General features: G+C 48.6%; 10 protein-coding genes across 10 annotated transcripts; 2 read left to right on the top strand and 8 right to left on the bottom strand.

Moving 5' to 3' along the window:
* Nucleotides 1-41: 41 nt before the first annotated feature.
* N7447_001896 (uncharacterized protein) lies at nt 42-647 on the bottom strand (the record flags this gene model as incomplete). The annotated part of the gene is made up of 2 exons (XM_057226172.1): nt 42-230; nt 552-647. The coding sequence occupies 2 exons, from the start codon at nt 645-647 to the stop codon at nt 42-44; spliced, it is 285 nt and encodes a 94-aa protein (XP_057090188.1).
* Nucleotides 648-991: 344 nt separating this feature from the next.
* On the bottom strand, nt 992-4,437 carry N7447_001895 (putative SNF2 family helicase/ATPase; the record flags this gene model as incomplete). The annotated part of the gene is made up of 2 exons (XM_057226171.1): nt 992-1,399; nt 1,453-4,437. 2 exons carry the CDS (start codon nt 4,435-4,437, stop codon nt 992-994), a joined length of 3,393 nt encoding a protein of 1,130 aa, XP_057090187.1.
* Nucleotides 4,438-4,502: 65 nt separating this feature from the next.
* On the bottom strand, nt 4,503-4,942 carry N7447_001894 (uncharacterized protein; the record flags this gene model as incomplete). The annotated part of the gene is made up of 2 exons (XM_057226170.1): nt 4,503-4,666; nt 4,876-4,942. The coding sequence occupies 2 exons, from the start codon at nt 4,940-4,942 to the stop codon at nt 4,503-4,505; spliced, it is 231 nt and encodes a 76-aa protein (XP_057090186.1).
* Nucleotides 4,943-5,915: 973 nt separating this feature from the next.
* Nucleotides 5,916-8,405, bottom strand: N7447_001893 (uncharacterized protein; the record flags this gene model as incomplete). Its single annotated transcript, XM_057226169.1, has 14 exons — nt 5,916-5,943; nt 5,996-6,158; nt 6,211-6,383; nt 6,436-6,536; nt 6,584-6,891; nt 6,960-7,010; nt 7,063-7,347; nt 7,398-7,467; nt 7,528-7,711; nt 7,765-7,910; nt 7,962-8,056; nt 8,106-8,155; nt 8,207-8,240; nt 8,294-8,405. 14 exons carry the CDS (start codon nt 8,403-8,405, stop codon nt 5,916-5,918), a joined length of 1,800 nt encoding a protein of 599 aa, XP_057090185.1.
* A 274-nt stretch (nt 8,406-8,679) lies between these two features.
* On the bottom strand, nt 8,680-9,692 carry N7447_001892 (SIR2 family NAD-dependent protein deacylase; the record flags this gene model as incomplete). The annotated part of the gene is made up of 2 exons (XM_057226168.1): nt 8,680-9,299; nt 9,356-9,692. 2 exons carry the CDS (start codon nt 9,690-9,692, stop codon nt 8,680-8,682), a joined length of 957 nt encoding a protein of 318 aa, XP_057090184.1.
* A 1,054-nt stretch (nt 9,693-10,746) lies between these two features.
* On the top strand, nt 10,747-11,782 carry N7447_001891 (uncharacterized protein; the record flags this gene model as incomplete). Its single annotated transcript, XM_057226167.1, has 2 exons — nt 10,747-11,309; nt 11,359-11,782. The coding sequence occupies 2 exons, from the start codon at nt 10,747-10,749 to the stop codon at nt 11,780-11,782; spliced, it is 987 nt and encodes a 328-aa protein (XP_057090183.1).
* Nucleotides 11,783-12,002: 220 nt separating this feature from the next.
* N7447_001890 (uncharacterized protein) lies at nt 12,003-12,985 on the bottom strand (the record flags this gene model as incomplete). Its single annotated transcript, XM_057226166.1, has 2 exons — nt 12,003-12,137; nt 12,200-12,985. 2 exons carry the CDS (start codon nt 12,983-12,985, stop codon nt 12,003-12,005), a joined length of 921 nt encoding a protein of 306 aa, XP_057090182.1.
* Nucleotides 12,986-13,327: 342 nt separating this feature from the next.
* On the bottom strand, nt 13,328-14,509 carry N7447_001889 (kinase-like domain-containing protein; the record flags this gene model as incomplete). Its single annotated transcript, XM_057226165.1, has 2 exons — nt 13,328-13,456; nt 13,526-14,509. 2 exons carry the CDS (start codon nt 14,507-14,509, stop codon nt 13,328-13,330), a joined length of 1,113 nt encoding a protein of 370 aa, XP_057090181.1.
* Nucleotides 14,510-15,291: 782 nt separating this feature from the next.
* Nucleotides 15,292-15,943, top strand: N7447_001888 (ubiquitin-like protein ATG12; the record flags this gene model as incomplete). The annotated part of the gene is made up of 3 exons (XM_057226164.1): nt 15,292-15,550; nt 15,629-15,828; nt 15,884-15,943. 3 exons carry the CDS (start codon nt 15,292-15,294, stop codon nt 15,941-15,943), a joined length of 519 nt encoding a protein of 172 aa, XP_057090180.1.
* A 172-nt stretch (nt 15,944-16,115) lies between these two features.
* On the bottom strand, nt 16,116-17,259 carry N7447_001887 (3-methyl-2-oxobutanoate hydroxymethyltransferase ECM31; the record flags this gene model as incomplete). Its single annotated transcript, XM_057226163.1, has 2 exons — nt 16,116-16,739; nt 16,804-17,259. The coding sequence occupies 2 exons, from the start codon at nt 17,257-17,259 to the stop codon at nt 16,116-16,118; spliced, it is 1,080 nt and encodes a 359-aa protein (XP_057090179.1).
* Between the last annotated feature and the right edge of the window lie 488 nt (nt 17,260-17,747).

The following is a 17,747-nucleotide window of genomic DNA, read 5'->3' as shown; positions in this document are numbered from 1 at the left end:
TCCTGGGAGGATGTCCTCGGTTCCCTTGTCCGGTTCGCTAATCACTCGCAATCCTGTGGACCAGACTCTCCGGTCCATGGTATGAGCTTCGGCAAATAGTCTAGTTGGATGACTCCGGATTGAATGTATCCCGAATCCTCCAGGGAGTGCGAACTTTTGCGCTGAGCCTTGTCCGGGCTTGATTTGAGAGATTTGGCGTGCCGGTCAATCCCACATGCTTCTAACGAATTCTATGAAAAGAATGTTTTGGGCGCTATCGGCGATCAAGTCAGAGCAAACCAAGGAGTCCGGACTAGAACCATAGAACTTGACATGGAGGTACCTGTTCCGGCCCATCGAGAATCAGCTCTCGAATGGGGATGGATACCCCACACATTCCACAAAAGATGAGTGACAAACGTATTGGATGGCGACATTAACGGCTTACATTTGATAACTGGATTCTCGATTAGCTTCTGTTCTGCTGTATAAGCATCGAGATGAAATCAAAATAGATCATAGAAGTCGAGTTAGTCTGTTACCTATGACTTTCAATTAGAGGCATATCGCACTACTGCAATAGAGCCGGAGGGGCCCCTATCCACAGTGACGGCAGTTATTGTCCAGGATCGAAAATACCCTAGTCGGACCACAATGCCGAGCTCCATTGTGAAATCGCCATATCTAAAAATGGACGGGAATCTGACTCGCGGGCATTGGTTCCGGATACCTTGGAGGCGGGAGGCCAGTCAAGACATAACCAAGGGTCCACCGCTGTTTGGCCTGGAGTAACCCTGAGCCAAGTATAAGGAGCGAAGGGCAAGAATGCATGTTTTGACATAGCAGCGAGAAATTCAAGAGATGTACGAGATGAACCAATAAAATATAGTATCAAACAAGAAATGAGATGAATCTAGCAAAAGTACTTGAAACACGTTGCTTACGCCAACCGGGACTCCCCAAAAACCCCTCCAAGTATAATTTCATAATTCGTTCACGGGTGCCATGCTGATTACCAGCGTCGACCATAAACCGAGTGCTCATGTCGCGCCCGGTTAGGCTGGGCTTCTTTTCCCTGGCTGCGTGGGGCAGACTGTGACGACGCCCGAGAGGAGGAAGGAACAGACTCAGTCTCATCCCCGGTATTCAGTAGCCGAGTGGGCTGGTTGAAATCCAGGGTGGTCTGATTATCCGTGAATTTGGATTCTGCATCACGACCGAAGAGTGCCATCATGTCGCGCATGGTGAGCTTGCCAGCGCCGGTCTTGCCCTCGATAGTGGCATTGGCCAGTTCGCGCTTGCGGTCCTGTAAGGCAACAATGCGTTCTTCCACGGTACCCTTGATGACCATCTTGTAGATTTTCACGTCGACGGTTTGATTCAGACGATGGACACGATCGATGGCTTGCTCTTCCACAAACTAGATTCAGTGTTAGCACAATGCGCAGCATGTTATAGAAGATTGCAACTTACGGGATTCCAGAAAGGCTCCAAGATGACGACACGGCTAGCAGCTGTCAGATTGAGGCCTAGTGCACCGGCACGCAGACTGCAGAGCAACACACGAGTGCCACTGTTGTTTCGGAGCTTCTCGAGACTGGCCTCACGGTGGTTATTTGTCATTCCACCATCGTAGCGGGCGAAGCCAATATTAGCACTCTTCAAGAAGGGCTCGATCTTATCAAGCATAGACGTAAAGACGGAGAAAACAATGAACTTGAAGTCCGGTGCCTCGCGATTGAGAATCCGCATAAGGTGGCGGATCTTGGTGGATGGAAGCTCTCCATTTTCTCCTCCATCATTGTAGATGTCTTCCGCTTCGGAATCGCTTTCATCCTCGGAATCGCTCAGAACGATGGGTTTGCTCTTTCTTCTGGAGGGGGATTCAATTTCGATCTCATCATCGGTTTCATCGTCCGAAATGAGCCATTCACCACCTCCTTCGGCGTTTTCATCGTCCGAACCACCGGCTTTCCCGAGGTTAGGAACCTTGCGCTGGCCGTCAGGTACAACCCAATCGCCCTCCTCTTCATCGTCATCACTGTCGATAATGACTCGTCGATTTTTGCGAGAACGAGCAAGTTGTACATCAGATTTGCGGGCTGTCGGGGAGTCCAGAATATCCAGCTTCTTGTGGCTCTTCTTTGACTTCTTTTTCTTCTTTTTATCTGTGACTATAACATTGGTATTCAGGTCGGCTTCACATTCACCACATCGACTGCCACCGGCCTTGATTTCGCCAGGACTCAGATCCGTTTGGCAAACATCGCATTTCTTTGCGACAACGCTCATTGCCCCGAAAAGATCGGCCATACTGTCAAGATCATCCGGCTTTGACTGTGTTGACTGGCTGTTTGTACTGCCATTCTGCAAAAGAATATCCTTGTCTTTGGCCAAATCACCCTTGACCAAGTCTGGGTGATTACAAGCCTGACGAAGACGCAACAGCAGAACCAATGCTCCAGCATAATCGACCTTAGCACCGCCCATCATTTTATCGAGACTATTATCCGTCCGCTGTTCGAGTCGTTTGTAGAAATTCAACTCCCCAGGCATGAATTCGGGATCGACCTTGATGACCTCACGCTTGGTGATGTGGAATCCATTCGAGGACTTCTTGGGCTTGCCGTCTGGCCCTTCTTCACCAGGCTTCACATTGTCGTTCAGTCTGAGGACATCCTTCGTGCGCCGTTTCATAAAAGCCTTCAAATAGACCTGTAGTCGCTGGATAGCCAGGCCTCCGCGGCCATTGTTCAATGGCCGACTGATCTGATCTCTCCATGCAGCCAAGTCGTCATAGGGCTTCACCCGAAGGAATTTAATCAGACTTTGCAACTCATCCAGATTGTTTTGCAATGGCGTTCCTGTCAAGCACCAGCGGTATTGGGCATCCAATGCATATGCTGATTGTGTTGCTTTGGCGTTACGGTTTTTGATTGTGTGCGCTTCGTCAAGAATAATGCGATACCAATGAACAGCGAAAATTCCCGACTTTTTGGCCGTGTCTGATGCTGAAGAGTTGAATTCGGAGGTAAGAGTTCCATATGTTGTGATCACAACATCATATTTGTCCAACGTCGTCGCAGTCTTCGCGCGTGTTGTACCGTGATAGAGGCAAACACGCAGCTTGTGGGACGGCTCAACTTTGTCCTTGATTTCTGCCTCCCATTGCTTGATGAGTGCAAGGGGCGCAATTACCAAAGTCGTGGGAATGCAGTTCGGGGGCAGCTTGGTCGTCTTGCCCTCAGAGTCGGTGTTGTCGCTGTCTTCGTGGTCGGATTTACGGTTTTTCAGCAGCAAAGCAATCGTTTGCACCGTTTTCCCCAAACCCATATCATCTGCAAGGATTCCACCTTTGGGGAAAATTCCTTTCGAAGTCTTTCGGCCAGTCTCCTTGTCGCACATCCATCGCACACCTTCAATTTGATGGGGAAGCAGTGTCACTTTTAAGCCTTCGATGGCTCCTTCATCTTCATCGTCGGAATCCTCCTCCTCCTCTTCTTCTTCTTCCTCCGCTGCTACCTCGTCGTCTTCTTCATCTTGCTGGGCAACTTTATCGTCTTGCTCAACATTGGCAGATGAATCGTGTTTAGACTTGGCATCATCATCCTTCGGGTCGTTGACCGTGACACCTTGAAGTTGAGCAGCAAGATCATCAAGGTCGTCAATCGCTTGTTCCTTATTCTTGTCCACGACGACTTCCTCTTTCTGCTTCGTCTGCGATGTCTTCTTGGACTTCTTCTTTCCACCCTTCTTCTTCTTGCCTTTGGGTTTAGGCTCAGCCTTGTCCTCGTCGTCCTCAAATGCCCCTTCAAGCAAAGCTTTGATGTTTTCGTTTGCCATAGCCGTATCCACATAACCATTCATGTCCACGGCCCCGAAGCTCGGTGTAGCATGGGATGATGCCCGCGGAACAGGATCAGTGTCATCGCGCGTGAGATCGATGAATTTCTGTATGTTCTTCGATGCGCCTGCCATTGGTGGAAGAGGCTTGGATTGGTAGATAGGCCTAGGGGCCCGAGGAGTTGTCCAAGTCACATTTTCAGGGCGCTTGATACTCACTGCGCCATGATGGAATCCTCCGCGAGGGTTGTTGTAGGCCGATGGTGCCACGGGCTTGAATGGATCCCATGGCTCGTTTCGCTTCGCCAAGGGCGTAGCGACTGGGGCACCCGAAGTGCCTGATGGGCGATAAGCGTGAGGCGTAGCACTGGACTGAGCCTGGTGGTGCGATTGTGGTTGATGTTGTGGCTGTGGTCGAGGGGCAGGTCGATGATGTTCAGCACGAGATTGATTCGGTTTCGGAATGTTGAAAAGGTGGTTTGATCTGTGTTGTGGGGGTCCGATGGGCGAGGGCTTTCCGAATTCTGGTTCCTGGACATGCGCGGGGTGAGGCTGGGTGTTTGGTTTTCCCCCCGGAGTGAGGGGCTCCAATGGTGCGTTGCTTTCTCTAGCCATCTTGTTTTAACGAGCGCTGCGCTTTGGGGGATATTCAGATGGGTGAATATGTTGTTTTCTTGAATTCACTGGATCATCAAGTCTGGAATGATCTGATCTTTGGGTATCAATTCGACGCGAACAGGAATCTCAGAGCACTGGGATTTGGCGTTAGTTCTGTGGACTCGACCACTTCGGACAGTTTTGGTTTTGGGAATTGAAATTTCGAGCTCACAAAAGTCAAGCGAATCTAAGGGAACTAACCTTTAGGTCATGCCTTGAATCCGAAGCCCTGGAGTGTTTTGTCGATGGTGGGGGTTTGCAGACATCAAAGGAAAAAGGGCCGTTATCACAAAGGTTATCGTTTTGTTTGCGGTCGGCCTAGCAACGGATCTTGCCTCAGGCCGCCACGATGCTAAGTATTTATCAAATCTCACTTCCTGTTCCTGCAATCCATACCTCCCGTCCATGAAGATGAACTTGTATTCTCCTCAGATGCCCCAATCTGCGACGGAGTCTCAGCCATCTTTCTAGCCGCCATGTTCCTTCAGACCACTACGTGTGTAGAGGCAGGGCACACTTTATGGAAACTGTTGAGAGGTGGATGCCCGAATTATGCAAGATATATTACAACGCCAATATCACCAATATCATATTTCCAACTGGTCTAAATATGCGCTCTAGCATCGAAGCTCTGCTGACCACCATGATCGGCTTCCCCCTAATTCCCCTGTGTTTTGCACATAGATTGTCATATGGGTGGAGAGCTCGCGACACTTAAACAAACCTCGAAAGCCCGCGATCGCCTTTTTGAGGAAAGCATATCCGTAGTCTGCACTACGGTGCTCAATGGGTGGCTAAAATTATTAAGGGGTCTCAAAGTCACTAACAAGCCCACTGATATTGCCCACTACCCTGACATTCAGCTTACTGTATAGAGGGCGCAAAACAACCTTCGATATGAGAATCGCTGGAAATCCGCGTTCCAGGAATGCGGCGGGGGCTGGGGGACTCACAGCTGCTAGGGCACAACCGCTGCAAATATGCAGCAAGTACTGAACGCTCGCGCCACTACTCTCTCGCAGAATAAGCGGGAAACCCTGGGATATCAAGAGAAACATCCTCGGGATATCGTGTCCTCCAGTATCACCTTGAGCGAGCCTTTTATGATAGAGCATGAAATTATAATCACAAGCGGCATACGCCCTTCTCCATCTATAAATTCACCTCCGGCTGAGTCTGACCTTCATCTCTTTTCCTCTCAACAACCATCACACCATCTACCTTTTCATCTCAGAAACACAGCTGGGCTATCGTTATGCCAAATAGTCAAAATGAGATTGTCACCCGGGAAATCCCCGGATCACCCGGCAAGGACCAGGTGGTGCGCCTCTGCGAGCGAAATGGCCGCCATTCCAACACCCTCACTTACTCCGCCTGTGGCAATACCTTCTACATCAAGTACAATAAATCCCATTTGCCCCCTCTAGAACTTTCTTCTAGTTCTCCTTCCACATAGATGGAACACTATAGATAAAAGTCAGCTGATAGTCGCTTGAGAGCTACGATCCCTACTCACGAAACCTCAATCACAGCACATCTCCCACCCTGAACAACATCCGTCGCCTCTTTGATAGCAGGGTCAAGCTCACTTTGCGTAGTGACTGTCGCACCCCACGCCTTACCGGCTGCAGCGGCGATTCCGGGATAATCGGGGGACGGGTCAAACGAGATATTGAGATCTGCAGTAAATTAACGACTGTGCCCCAAAATTCTAGTTCAAATCCGGCTGACCTCGTCTGTTTGACTTCGACGATAACCCGTCCTTGTGGACCAGTAGCGCAGACACCTTTGGTGCGTTCCATCCACCGTTATTGAGCACAATTAGGAGGAAGGGAATATCGTAGCGTCTGGCGATCCAATACACACTTTCCATCTGCGAGAACAGATAAACTCCATCACCGACGCTGCGCTTCTATTAGATATTGTGGAAGTCTTTTGCCGCTTGTGAACACTTACATTGCGCATATGAATGAGCCGGGCTTGCCTAGCTTGACGCCTAGTGCTGCACCACCTCCCCATCCCAGACCACCTGCGCCGCTCGCAATTAAACTTCCGGGCTGAAATTGAATTAGTATTGAGTCAGTAGCTGGAAATCACCACATACCTTGGTGAGGTTCAGATGGTGGATGAGATGTCCTGCATTCGTTACAGCCTCCAGAACATAGGTAGTGTCTTCAGGGAGAGAATCTCGCAGTCTTGATGCCAGGTATGGCACACTGACTACACCATCTGCCGAGGGTGATTCAAGTGCTCCTAAAGTTTCCCTCCATGCCTTGTAGTTCTTTGACCGCTCCTCAAATTCCAGGGTATACGTCGCCCGATCGATGTCCTGTCTATCCAAAAAAGTATTGATTTGCTCAAGCGCAATCCCACAGCCAACCTTGAGCTTGCGAGTGGCATTAATTGAAAAGACTGATAGATAACCATTAGAAAAAAAAAAGCCGGAAAAGGCCAGCCCTGTGGTCGGTCTGTGAACTTACGTGGCATCTGTTGCTTCAGCGGATCGACATCTAGATGGAATACCTTCGTGCCTACATCGCCTGTCAGAACAGCATTAAAACATTGCTTTATGGGTACTCTTACCACTCCGAGGCTTCCCAGCAGTAGGAATCCAAGGGACATCACAATCGAGAATAAGAATAACATCGGCTTCAAGAACCTCCAGATGAGTAGTGACGGTAACGCCACGATATGCTTCGTGGTCACTTCGCAGAGAAACGTCCGAGCCGACCATCTCCACGACAGTGATTGGAAGTCTGTCACAAAGCTCAGCTAAGAGAGCTGGTGCTTTGAGATTCCGACCAAGATAGCCTGTGATGACAAGCGGTCGCTTTGCGCTCATGAGCGACTTGGCAATTAATTCCACATCTATTGTTGTTAGCGAAGTGAAGTTATAGCATGGAAGAGTACCACCGTACCTTGCTCGGGCAATGCACTTGGAGCGATTGAACTGAGAATCTCTCCGTCTACGCACTCTTTTCCCACACGCTGCATACAAGATTTCGTTAGTAGATATTTTAGTTTATTTCGATGACTGCGAATACTTACTTCCTCAAGTACTTCTCTTGCAGCCATTAGATATGCCGGGCCCTTAGGGTCGGATGTAGCAAACTGCAAAGCTCGTGAGACCATTTGCTTGATATTGCGTCCGGTCTTTATTTCACCAGTGTATCTGCAGTATTGTCGGACAATCGCTGCTTGATCAGGTACGTCTTGCAGCCAATGGATGAATCTGTAGTAGCGTCAGTAAAGTTAATGTAATCGTACTCTATTAGGCTTGCTAACTCCGTTCTCGAGCCCAGCATTTCGCCATTCTGGGTAAAAGGACTCAAGCCAGCAAAGCACAGGACAGGAACTCTGCTAACGGAGGCGTTGTGTATGGACTGTCCCATAGCGAGAGTGCCACAATCAACATGGACAATTACACATTGCTTGCGAGAGGTTAGCGAAAGTCAATTGAAATGATGGACATGGTCACCTACCGGAACCCCTGTAGCTTGAGCATATCCTAGTGCAGCTGATAGCGCAACGAGCTCAGAAGGACAGGTAATGATATTTGGGAAATTGGTTTTGTTTTCTACCGCAATTCAGCCCTGCTGTTATCGGATGATATCTCCGGTGCTCACCTTGCTTAGCCTTAACCATGGCTTCCAACATCGCGGGATGGTCGCTCCCCCTATTGGACCAGTCAAAACACATCAAATTGGTGCTTATTACAGGGACTCACAGGTTGACGAAGCAGTGAGTGATCCCAGCCTCAGCTAGGAGAACGGTTAACCTTTGTAATGGACTTCGTGGAGCTTTGATCACATACACAGCGCCTCGAAGAAATTCTCAGAAGCAGATGTGAGGCCGCCATCTTTGACAATTTCGTCTTCATCACTCTCTACCTTCTTTCGTTTTTGGGGTACTGTATTCGACTTCATTATGTCTTGCAATGTTGGAATTAGGGGGGCGTCAAGTTTAAATGTCAACCGCTTGGGAGGTCAGGGCTAGCTCTATATACCCCGCATAGTAACACAGATCAGCTTCCGCTATTTATGGGGCTATTAAATTGTTTCCGTATCGCACAACTTTAACCCGAGGATCGGCATCTTCACCGGCATTTTGGTGTCTCTATTAACCTATTAATAGCACTCTCTAAATTCAGTAACTTCTATTGCATCCTAAGCTCCGTATCATGTTAATCAGTTGCAAAAATCAGATTTCACCAATAACACCCTTGAGTATCTCAGGAACAACAACACCCGCATCTCCCTGGAAGAACCAGTCACCGTCATGAAGTTCACCAGGTGTATCCTTGGGGTCCATATTACACACTGCAACTCGGGCGCCCTGCGAACGAGCCTCGTGGACATACCCCGCCGCTGGCCAGACCCGCGCGCTGGTGCCAATGACCAAGCACAGGTCAATTGGACCCGCTGCGATCCACTGATCCACAGCTTTGAGTGTTTTCTCCGGTAGGGGTTCTCCGAACCATACGACTCCCGGTCGGAGCAGGCCATCTTTGCAACTCGGGCATTGAGGTAGATCCTCTGTGGGCACTGTGGCGATAGGATTGCTGGGATCGGATATGTCGACCTCGTTGGTTGTGCCTTCCAGCGCTTCTGCGATCGCTTTCGATGCTTCCTCGCCAGTCTTATCAGTCGCAGAAGGGTTAAGGCTTGAACTCTTTTTGGGGATCTCGAGGGCGGGAACGATGGGGTCGGTGTAGTTGTCTTCGTTATAGGTGCAGTAGAAATTTGTGCATTTCACATTGAACAGAGTGCCATGAAGAAGATGCAGCTGCTTCGAAGGATGGCTCGCTCGCTGGGATAGACCTAAAAAAAAAAGCATTTATTAGCCGGGAAAACAACAGCTTATCGGATATTCATACCGTCAACATTTTGGCTCAATGTGATGAAGTCTTCATTCCTTCGTGATAGCTCCGCCAAGGCGTAGTGTGCTTTGTTGGGGTCAGCCTGCAAGGCCATGTGTCGCCGGTAACTGTAGAACTGCCAGACGAGACCGGGAGACTCTTCGAAAGCTTCTGGAGTCGCGAGGGAGGTTGCATCGTGGGCACGCCAGAGTCCACCTGCCCCACGAAAGGTGGGTAGGCCGGATGATGCTGAGATCCCAGCTCCAAGAAGAGCAACGATGCGTTTGCAGCCCTTTAAATATTCAGTGAATGATTGAAGGTCACCAGCTGGCAGAATGCTCTTGGAGGAGGCCATGGTCTCTGAGCCACAGTAAGGATTTTGACAATGGGAGAGAGAGGCTTATCGAAGGGGCTGAAATGGAGATGCGGGGAATTTTATAACTACCCCAATTAACGCCTGATGTATAAGGCGCCAGAGCAATTCTTTGTTCAAACTACCATTGGAGCATGTGTTGACTTGCTATAGTATTTCTTCTTTCCTTTCTTTAAAAGACAAGAACATAACAATTTAGCGGAGGCTATCTTCTGTTGATCTCTGGTATTTTATAGTTCAAATATATTCTCCTAGGCAGATCTATCAATCCAATACAAAATGGATCACCACAAGTGAACCTTGAAATCCCCAATACATTTGTAGGAAACCTGCTACTGGAGCAAGTATAGAAGCGATGGGGGCAAAACATGACCTAGTGCAGCTATCGTCTATTTTATCAGAGAGGGCGTTGAACTTGGCGGATATAGATGCTAAGCATACACCTGTAATTCAGACACAAGCTTCTATCGCCTAATGGCCCAGTTTTACGGACACGGTAATCTATAGCATAATAATGACGCGTAGAATGCTCACATCCTGCTATACGATCTGACTAATGTTTAGCTAGAGAATCACATCATTCTGTCGGGCCATCTAGAAAGGAAATCGACCTAGCCAAATTGAGCAAAGGCGAAAATATACGTTGGGCTCAGCATATAGATGGCGAGAATACGGAAATTTCTCATATTGCGACTGTGTTTGCGGCTTTGCTCTCTTGGAGCTCTGTTCAAGGTTATCATTTTTATTTTCTCGACTTGGATCTTATACAACAGGTTTATAGATCGAACTAAACGGCCCGCACTATATGTTTTGCCCAACGGGCGACACAGGTTAGTTTGTTTTATGTCTTTACTTTACTTGTCTGCTTTGTGTGAATTGCTTGACTTCGGCCCCCAAACCGCGAGCCCAACACTTAGTTTTGGGGACCGTGCAAGCTTACCTTGCCAAACGCGTTCTGGCGTGTAACATTGGCGAGTTTAGGCAATATATCATCCAACGCCACCGACGTTTACTTTCACTCTCTATCAGTTCAGATATGGCACCTCTAAGCCTCGGCGATGAGTCCGATGGGAGTAAGCTTCGGTTGGCAAAAAAGAACCAACTTCAAGATGACAACTTAAGAGATGTCAACTCATCTTCAAAGCCCCGCCCCAGGCGACTCACTCCACCATTCCCGCAGAATAAAGATCTCAAACCCCAAACACCGTCAATTAGTCGCGGTTGGCGGTTATCACTTTCAAGACAACGCAGCCGACAATCTACCTTCGACCAAGCCCAGTCTCCTCTATTTAAATCTTTGCCCACCGAAGTCCGCCTTCTCATCTGGGAACACTATCTCTGTAGTCGAATGCTGCATATTCTTCGACCAAGCCAGGGCAAATGGAAACGATCCGACAAACGAATTGTGGGCATTTTATGCAGTGAGTCTCGCAATTTTTGTCCATGCAGTCATCATTGCTGGGGACCGCTTGCTCGTCGCCCTGTGGGGAACTGCATTACACCCATGGACTACGGGTCATACTACCACGAGAACTCCGAGTGGAGATTTGACACGAGAAGAGTTGATTTTGTGCCACTTTTACAATCTTGTCGAAGAGTGTGAGTACTTCCATAAATGCTCAAATATAACCAACTAACAGCGTGCCAGATACTCCGAGGCTATTGATGTCATCTTTCAAAAGAATACATTCCTCTTTAACCATACAAATACAATCATCGAGTTCACGCATACACTTCTACCACAGCGAGCGAGCATGATCCGCACTTTACAGCTCAGTTTTCCGGATCCCGGTGGCCTAAGTTGGAATAGATGCTGCCAGGTTCTTGCTACGATGTTACCTAACCTGAAGAACTTGACCATCCATTTGTATCCTCATGTCACGAACCGTCTGGACGATTGGCTTATACCGCTACATCAGATTCAACAGGCCACCGTCTTTGATGTCTTGCTCATCAAGCCATGGTATCTGGATCCACAATGGCAAAAGTCAATTGGGCTTGTTGATGCGCCTTTTCAATTTGCCGTTAGTGATGTCCAGAGACGTGATTTTTTGAAAGTTGTAGAGTATTGAGGGTACATAGACATAGTTCATGAACATAGACTGGAGACATCAAGTTTGATACACTGGGTTCATATTCCATTTTCTGTTTAGTAGCCATACATATTCTTGAATCAAGTTGGGCTCCAATCATTTCACTATCCTCATCTCCTCCGAGCAACACTTTCCTACGTACATTGTCATACCCCCAATTCATTTAATGTTTCAACCAATCCCAACTCCTGAAGTCCACTCATACCTTGGCCACTGGCTCTCTATTCCTGAAATTCCATCCAGGTTGACTCGAGCCCATCGCTGACTTGTAGCCGTACCCACAGTCACTCGCACCGTCAACATCCATTCGTCCAGGAGGGGGCAGTTGTGTAACCTGTTCATGATAGTCAGAGATGGACATACTACGTCTTTTTGTACACGAAATGAAATGCTCACTGTTCCGTAGGTAGCCTGGTACGATAGAGGGATAGTTTGATATCCAACTTGCTGCAATTCTCCGTCCGGAGCCGGGCGTCCGCGTCCGGTTCCCAGTGATTCTGGAATAACTGTCGATATGTGCTGAAAGCTCTCACCGTTCGGATTGATGTGAACCTGGACCTGCAAATCAGGTTCACCGGTTTCATCACGACATCTGGCAGTCTTCATAGGGCGGGTTGATAGTTCTCCGTTGTCTTTTCTTTTCTTTGTCTGGGCGTGGGGTGGTTGGGTATCATTTCGTTGAGACCGCATGTTGCCTTGTATGCCGGCTCCTCCAGCCAAGGCTGCACTGAATAGATTTCGCTGCTCACCACCCGAAGGTCTCTGGGCGCCAAATCGAGTCACATCAGTCACCGGAGCTATCGTGATACCAGGATCGAGCGAAGGTCTCATGGAAGGGCCCAGGATACGCGCCTCCAGGTCTTGTTTGATCCAATTTCTGCTCAAGGTTTCTTCAATTCGTAGTATTTCCTCCGGGACATATAATTTCCCGTCCTGGAAGGCATCCATCAACCTCATCTTGGCTGTAGCTTTGTATTTTGTTGGAGGTAGTCCAAAATGGAGAAGTTGGGCTTCGTACCAGTGGGCTGGGTTGTCGGGTCTGTTCCTTCTGGCTCCCAATGGTGTACTGAAAATGTCCTCTAGCTCGGAATATGTCGCGCGTGAGTGAACATGACCGCAGGAGGAAGTGGCGTAGAGAGTGTCTATGTTGTAAGACCACTGCCCGTGATAGACAGGAGCCATGATGTGCGTGATAAAGAAGTCTAGGATAGAGTTGAATCGAAGGTGGAAATAGAATCCTTATGTATCCCCTCAGCAATCATGACTAGATAATCACATGTCTATCTGAAGATATCAGATCGACGCGGTATACACTTGCCATTTTAAAAAGTACGTGGTGCGGCATCTACGTATCGAATTTCGTCTGCTACTTGATTCCCCCCTTCCGTTTTGATACTCAGGATTTGTCGCCTCTTGCTACATGAAACTAAGTTCTGACACTATGTGAGGGTATAGACTGAATCTACACGAAACCTTTATATTTCACGTCACATGCATGGAACAGTCATAGAAATAGTACTTTAATCACAGCCCTTTCTCCCCGATCTCACAGGCTGGCACCTCAAGGGCCCACTCAGATCTCAATGCCTCTTCTGCAGTAATCCTCGCCTCAATATCGGGATGTAACATTGCGTAAACCAAATTTCGGTAATGCTTGAGTTCCGATATATTAGATATTGTTCTCATGCTCGGCCTCACTAAAAGGAGACATATATAACTTACCTCTTGAAGAGGCTGTATGAGAGCATAGCCATCTTTCTTCAGACGACAGTGGAGGTAAACAGCATAAGATTCATTATCAGGATTAACTCTCTGGGCGCTGGGCCAGGGGAGTTCTCCCGATCGAAGTAGTACGCAGATTATGCCGCATGCCCACATATCTCCCGCTCTAAAACCACAGCAATCTTGTTGTGCATAGGTTTCAGGGCGAGAGCCCTGACCGGGAAACCTTTCGGGGGGAAGATAAGGAACACTGGCATCTGAGACCGTTCTCCGAATGCACAGAATCGGCTTAGATTCGGAACCCGGAGGTGTATCAGGGTTTGGTTCCGAAGAGGATGTGAGATTACCACTATCTGCTAGTGTGGCTAGTTCTCGAATTGCATCTTCATCTTGACCAAAGCCTCCCACTTTTGCTGAGCCTCGGGCCGTCAGGAGTATGTGTTCTGGTCTTAAGTCTCCGTGGGCAATGTTGTTCTCGTGTAAGAAAGCCACCCCCCGTAGGATTTGAATAGCTAAACAGTCCAACTCCTCGGTGGACGGTTCCTGATTTGGTTTCCATGATCGCCAAAGAAAAGAGAGCAGGTCGCCACCAGCATAGTACGGCATGATAAGACAGAGATTCCGTTGCTTATTATAGAGAATGTCGATGATTGGGATAATGTTGGGGTGGGATAGGTTGATAGTTCGACTTGGAAGATTGTCCTGAGAGAGGGGGTTATGGGTGTGGTGAAACACTTTAATTGCATAGAGTTCCTTAATTGTATTGGCGGAATGTCGTCTCAATACCCCCAGGATATGGATTTGCGGGGGTTTTGCTGGCGATGGTGGATCAGAAAGTAAGACTTTCTTTTTGAACAATTCGACAGTATTGGTGTCATCGTAATGGAGGATTCTGTCGAATTTCCCATAGTCCTCTGCGAATGATGGGTGCGATGCTTCCTGTGCCTTCCTGTTGGCTGTAATTCTTTGCATCTGATCCGACATATCGGAATTCGTAGGCGTCTCTGGGTGAGAAGGACCCTCACATTCACCTATCGACTCTCCCAACCCAGGTAAGATATGAGTTAGCCCACCAATAATTGGAGGGCTCGCGTAGTCCCTGACCTCTCTGTCACAATCCCTGATCACATGGTGAGTATGGGATGGCGGGGAGCGTGGTGGTATTTGGACATGCACGAAGCGATGTGGACGAGTATGACGAGGCATATGTTTTTCAATTGTCTGTTTCTGTGAATGAGATTGTCCACTATTGTTTTCCGTGGAAGCTATAGAACAAATCCTCCCTAAAATGAAAAAAGTCCATAGAAGCTCTAAACTCCAGGGCTGTTGTAGTATATGACATAACCATGAATCATGTCACTTCAAGGTTCCAAGACCTAAGAGAAAACACCCCGACATGCGCTGATTGGCCCATTATGGTGCTGATATAAGGTCTATGGGTATCTGAGCCTCTGGTCAATCTCGGAGAGCTCATTGGACATCTATAACATCGATCATGTGTTCAGGTGCACTAAGAAGTTGCACATAGTCCTAGGATCGAATCCACAAACACTTTTTTTAATCCTGATAGATGTATATTATGTAGGTATACCTGTAAATTACTTCATGTCAGATATATATATAAGGTGTACTCTTCTAAATAGTAAATCGTTATTGTTTACATTTAAGCCCCACGTTCCACGGGCTACACTTTAAGCGCGTTAAGGATTCCCCCTCAACCCCAACTTCACTCCATCCCATCCACTTGTTTTTCTACATCACACATCATGAATCCATCCTTTCCAGCAAGCTCTCCACAGAGCTCTCCAGCTCCGAACACACAAAGCGCACTCAGCCATCGTCCAAGCCCGCGCCAAGCCCAGAGCTCAGGCACACCACCCAACAGCACAGGCAACGCCCCGATTCCAGATGACGACCATGGCGCCGATCTACCGATGAATATGTCTGCATCGGTAATGCTGACCAATTTACCCCGGGATGCGCACCAGGCACTCGCCGACGTGGAGAGTATCGATTCGGGGAAAGGTAACATCCCTCCTTGAGCTTTTGGACCGGACTACCGCGAGGTCAACAAATGGTAGAATAAAGCTAATGACAATCAAGTTACTGTTCGCTTTCAGCCTCTCCCGTCAGCGCCGATTCTAAAAAACCGGGTGTTCAAGGTTAGCGCCTCGCAGAAATTCGAAACGGTCGTCAAGTTTCTGCGCAAGAAGTTGGACTGCAAAGAGACCGATTCTGTCTTTTGTTATGTGAATAGTGTTTTTGCGCCCGGGTTGGATGAAGGCATGGGCGGACTATGGAGGGTGGGTGTCCCGTTCTACTTGCAATTCGACAAATTGAATGCTGACTTTGTGATAGTGTTTCAAGACGGACGATCAATTGATTGTCGCTTATTCAATGACGCCAGCATTCGGCTGAGAAGACTATGAACAATCAGCGCGAACTGCTGAATGATGATATGTACAAATGATGATGATGATGATGATGATGATGATGATGATGATGATGATGATGATGATGATGATGATGATGATGTTTAATACAGAACATGCAAGAAATGGCCGTGAAAAAAAGATGGCAACCAGACGCATCATGATTCCCGGAAGACCTCGTCCACCGTTTTCTGGAACTCATCGAGCTCATCCTTCGCAATGGGATACGTGTATTCCTTCGAAGGGAACGCCCGGCTCTTAACCTCATCCCTATACAGCGAGATTCCACGGGCAGCCTCATCCCAAACATCCGCGTACTGCTTAACAAACTTCGGCACGAACCGACCAGGCTGGAAATTCCCAGTCATGTCAACCTGCACCAGAACCTGCCCGGAACAGCCATTCCCAGCGCCAATACCGATAGTCGGAATCTGCAGCTTCTGCGTGATGATCGACGCAACCTCAGACGGGATTGCCTCAAGCACAAGCATAAACGCGCCAGCCTCTTGCATAGCTAGGGCATCGCGCAGCAGCCTCATCGCACTGACAGCGGTCTTGCCCTGCACACGGAAGCCACCGAGGGCATTCTGACGCTGCGGCGTAAGACCGACATGGCCTACTACAGGCACGCCGGCTTGTGTTATGCGCTTGATTGTGGGCGCAAGTTCCTCGCCACCTTCGAGCTTGACGCCGTGTACGCGGCCTTCCTTAATCAGACGCAAAGCTGACTCGATAGCTTGCTCTGCGCACACTTCATATGACCCCATCGGTAGATCTCCGACCTAGAATTGGAGTATGGTTATTAGGCGGGTGGCGCTCGCTAGTCAAAGAGTCCCGACAACTCACAATAAACGCGGCTTTCGTTGCGCGCGCTACGCTCCGACAATGAAGAATCATCTCTTCCATAATGACCTCCGTCGTGTTTTCAAGTCCAAGCGCTACCATTCCTAAACTATCCCCAACCAAGACCATATCCATCCCCGACGCATCGGCCACATGAGCACTGGGAAAATCATGCGCCGTGAGCATCGTAATTGGCTCCCCCTTTTTGTGCAGATTCTGTAGCGTCTGAATAGTAACCTTCTTCCGCGCCTTTCCATTCCCTGATGATGGTGTGGAGTAGGAACTATGCCGGGTTTGGGAGAGGGATTGTGGCGTCGGGAAATGGGAGGACAGGACAGGACAACAGCCGGCGCGAAAGGTGTGTGTAGCCTGAATTCGGGTAGCGGGGATCACTCTTGCCCTTAGCAGCGACGAGGAAGTGAGCGCTGTGCGCCGCAGCGCAGAACCTGGCGCGGCCATTGTGTGGTGTGATTTTTAAAAACGGAGTGGCGCGATGCACCTGACGATGCACGATATCAAAATACCAGACTATCTGCGTCCAGTGAGTATATATGGCAATATTTCCGAGCATGCAATGCTATGTGCAGCAGTTGTATGGTACCCGAGCTGTAGAAGTGGCAATAACAAAGCGAATGGCGATGACCTCAGCGGCGAATGAAGCTCTTCCGATGCAATGGCAAAGACGAAGGTGTCGTGAGATCTTATATCACGGAATATCTCCGGAGCTATGGCTTTGTTCAGATATCCTTCTGTCCGGACTAACGTGCTGGGTTATGCGGCGTAGATGGGAGCATCAAAAATTCCTGAAGTTGAAGATCTCCATTTACTGCCGCTGATTACGGGGCCGAGTGCCGAGATGGTTTGCGGGGCTGCCAGGTGCTTTGACTCAGGAACGGTGCATTCGATCAGACCTGGTGCTAGTGGACATCTATGAGTGTGACAATTGA

The sequence above is a fragment of the Penicillium robsamsonii genome (assembly GCF_028829455.1).
Source record: "Penicillium robsamsonii strain IBT 29466 chromosome Unknown utg000001l_segment0_segment0, whole genome shotgun sequence".
Lineage (NCBI taxonomy): Eukaryota > Fungi > Ascomycota > Eurotiomycetes > Eurotiales > Aspergillaceae > Penicillium > Penicillium robsamsonii.
The sequence above is the reverse complement of the archived record's forward strand: the minus strand, read 5'-3'. Positions and strand labels throughout refer to the sequence as shown.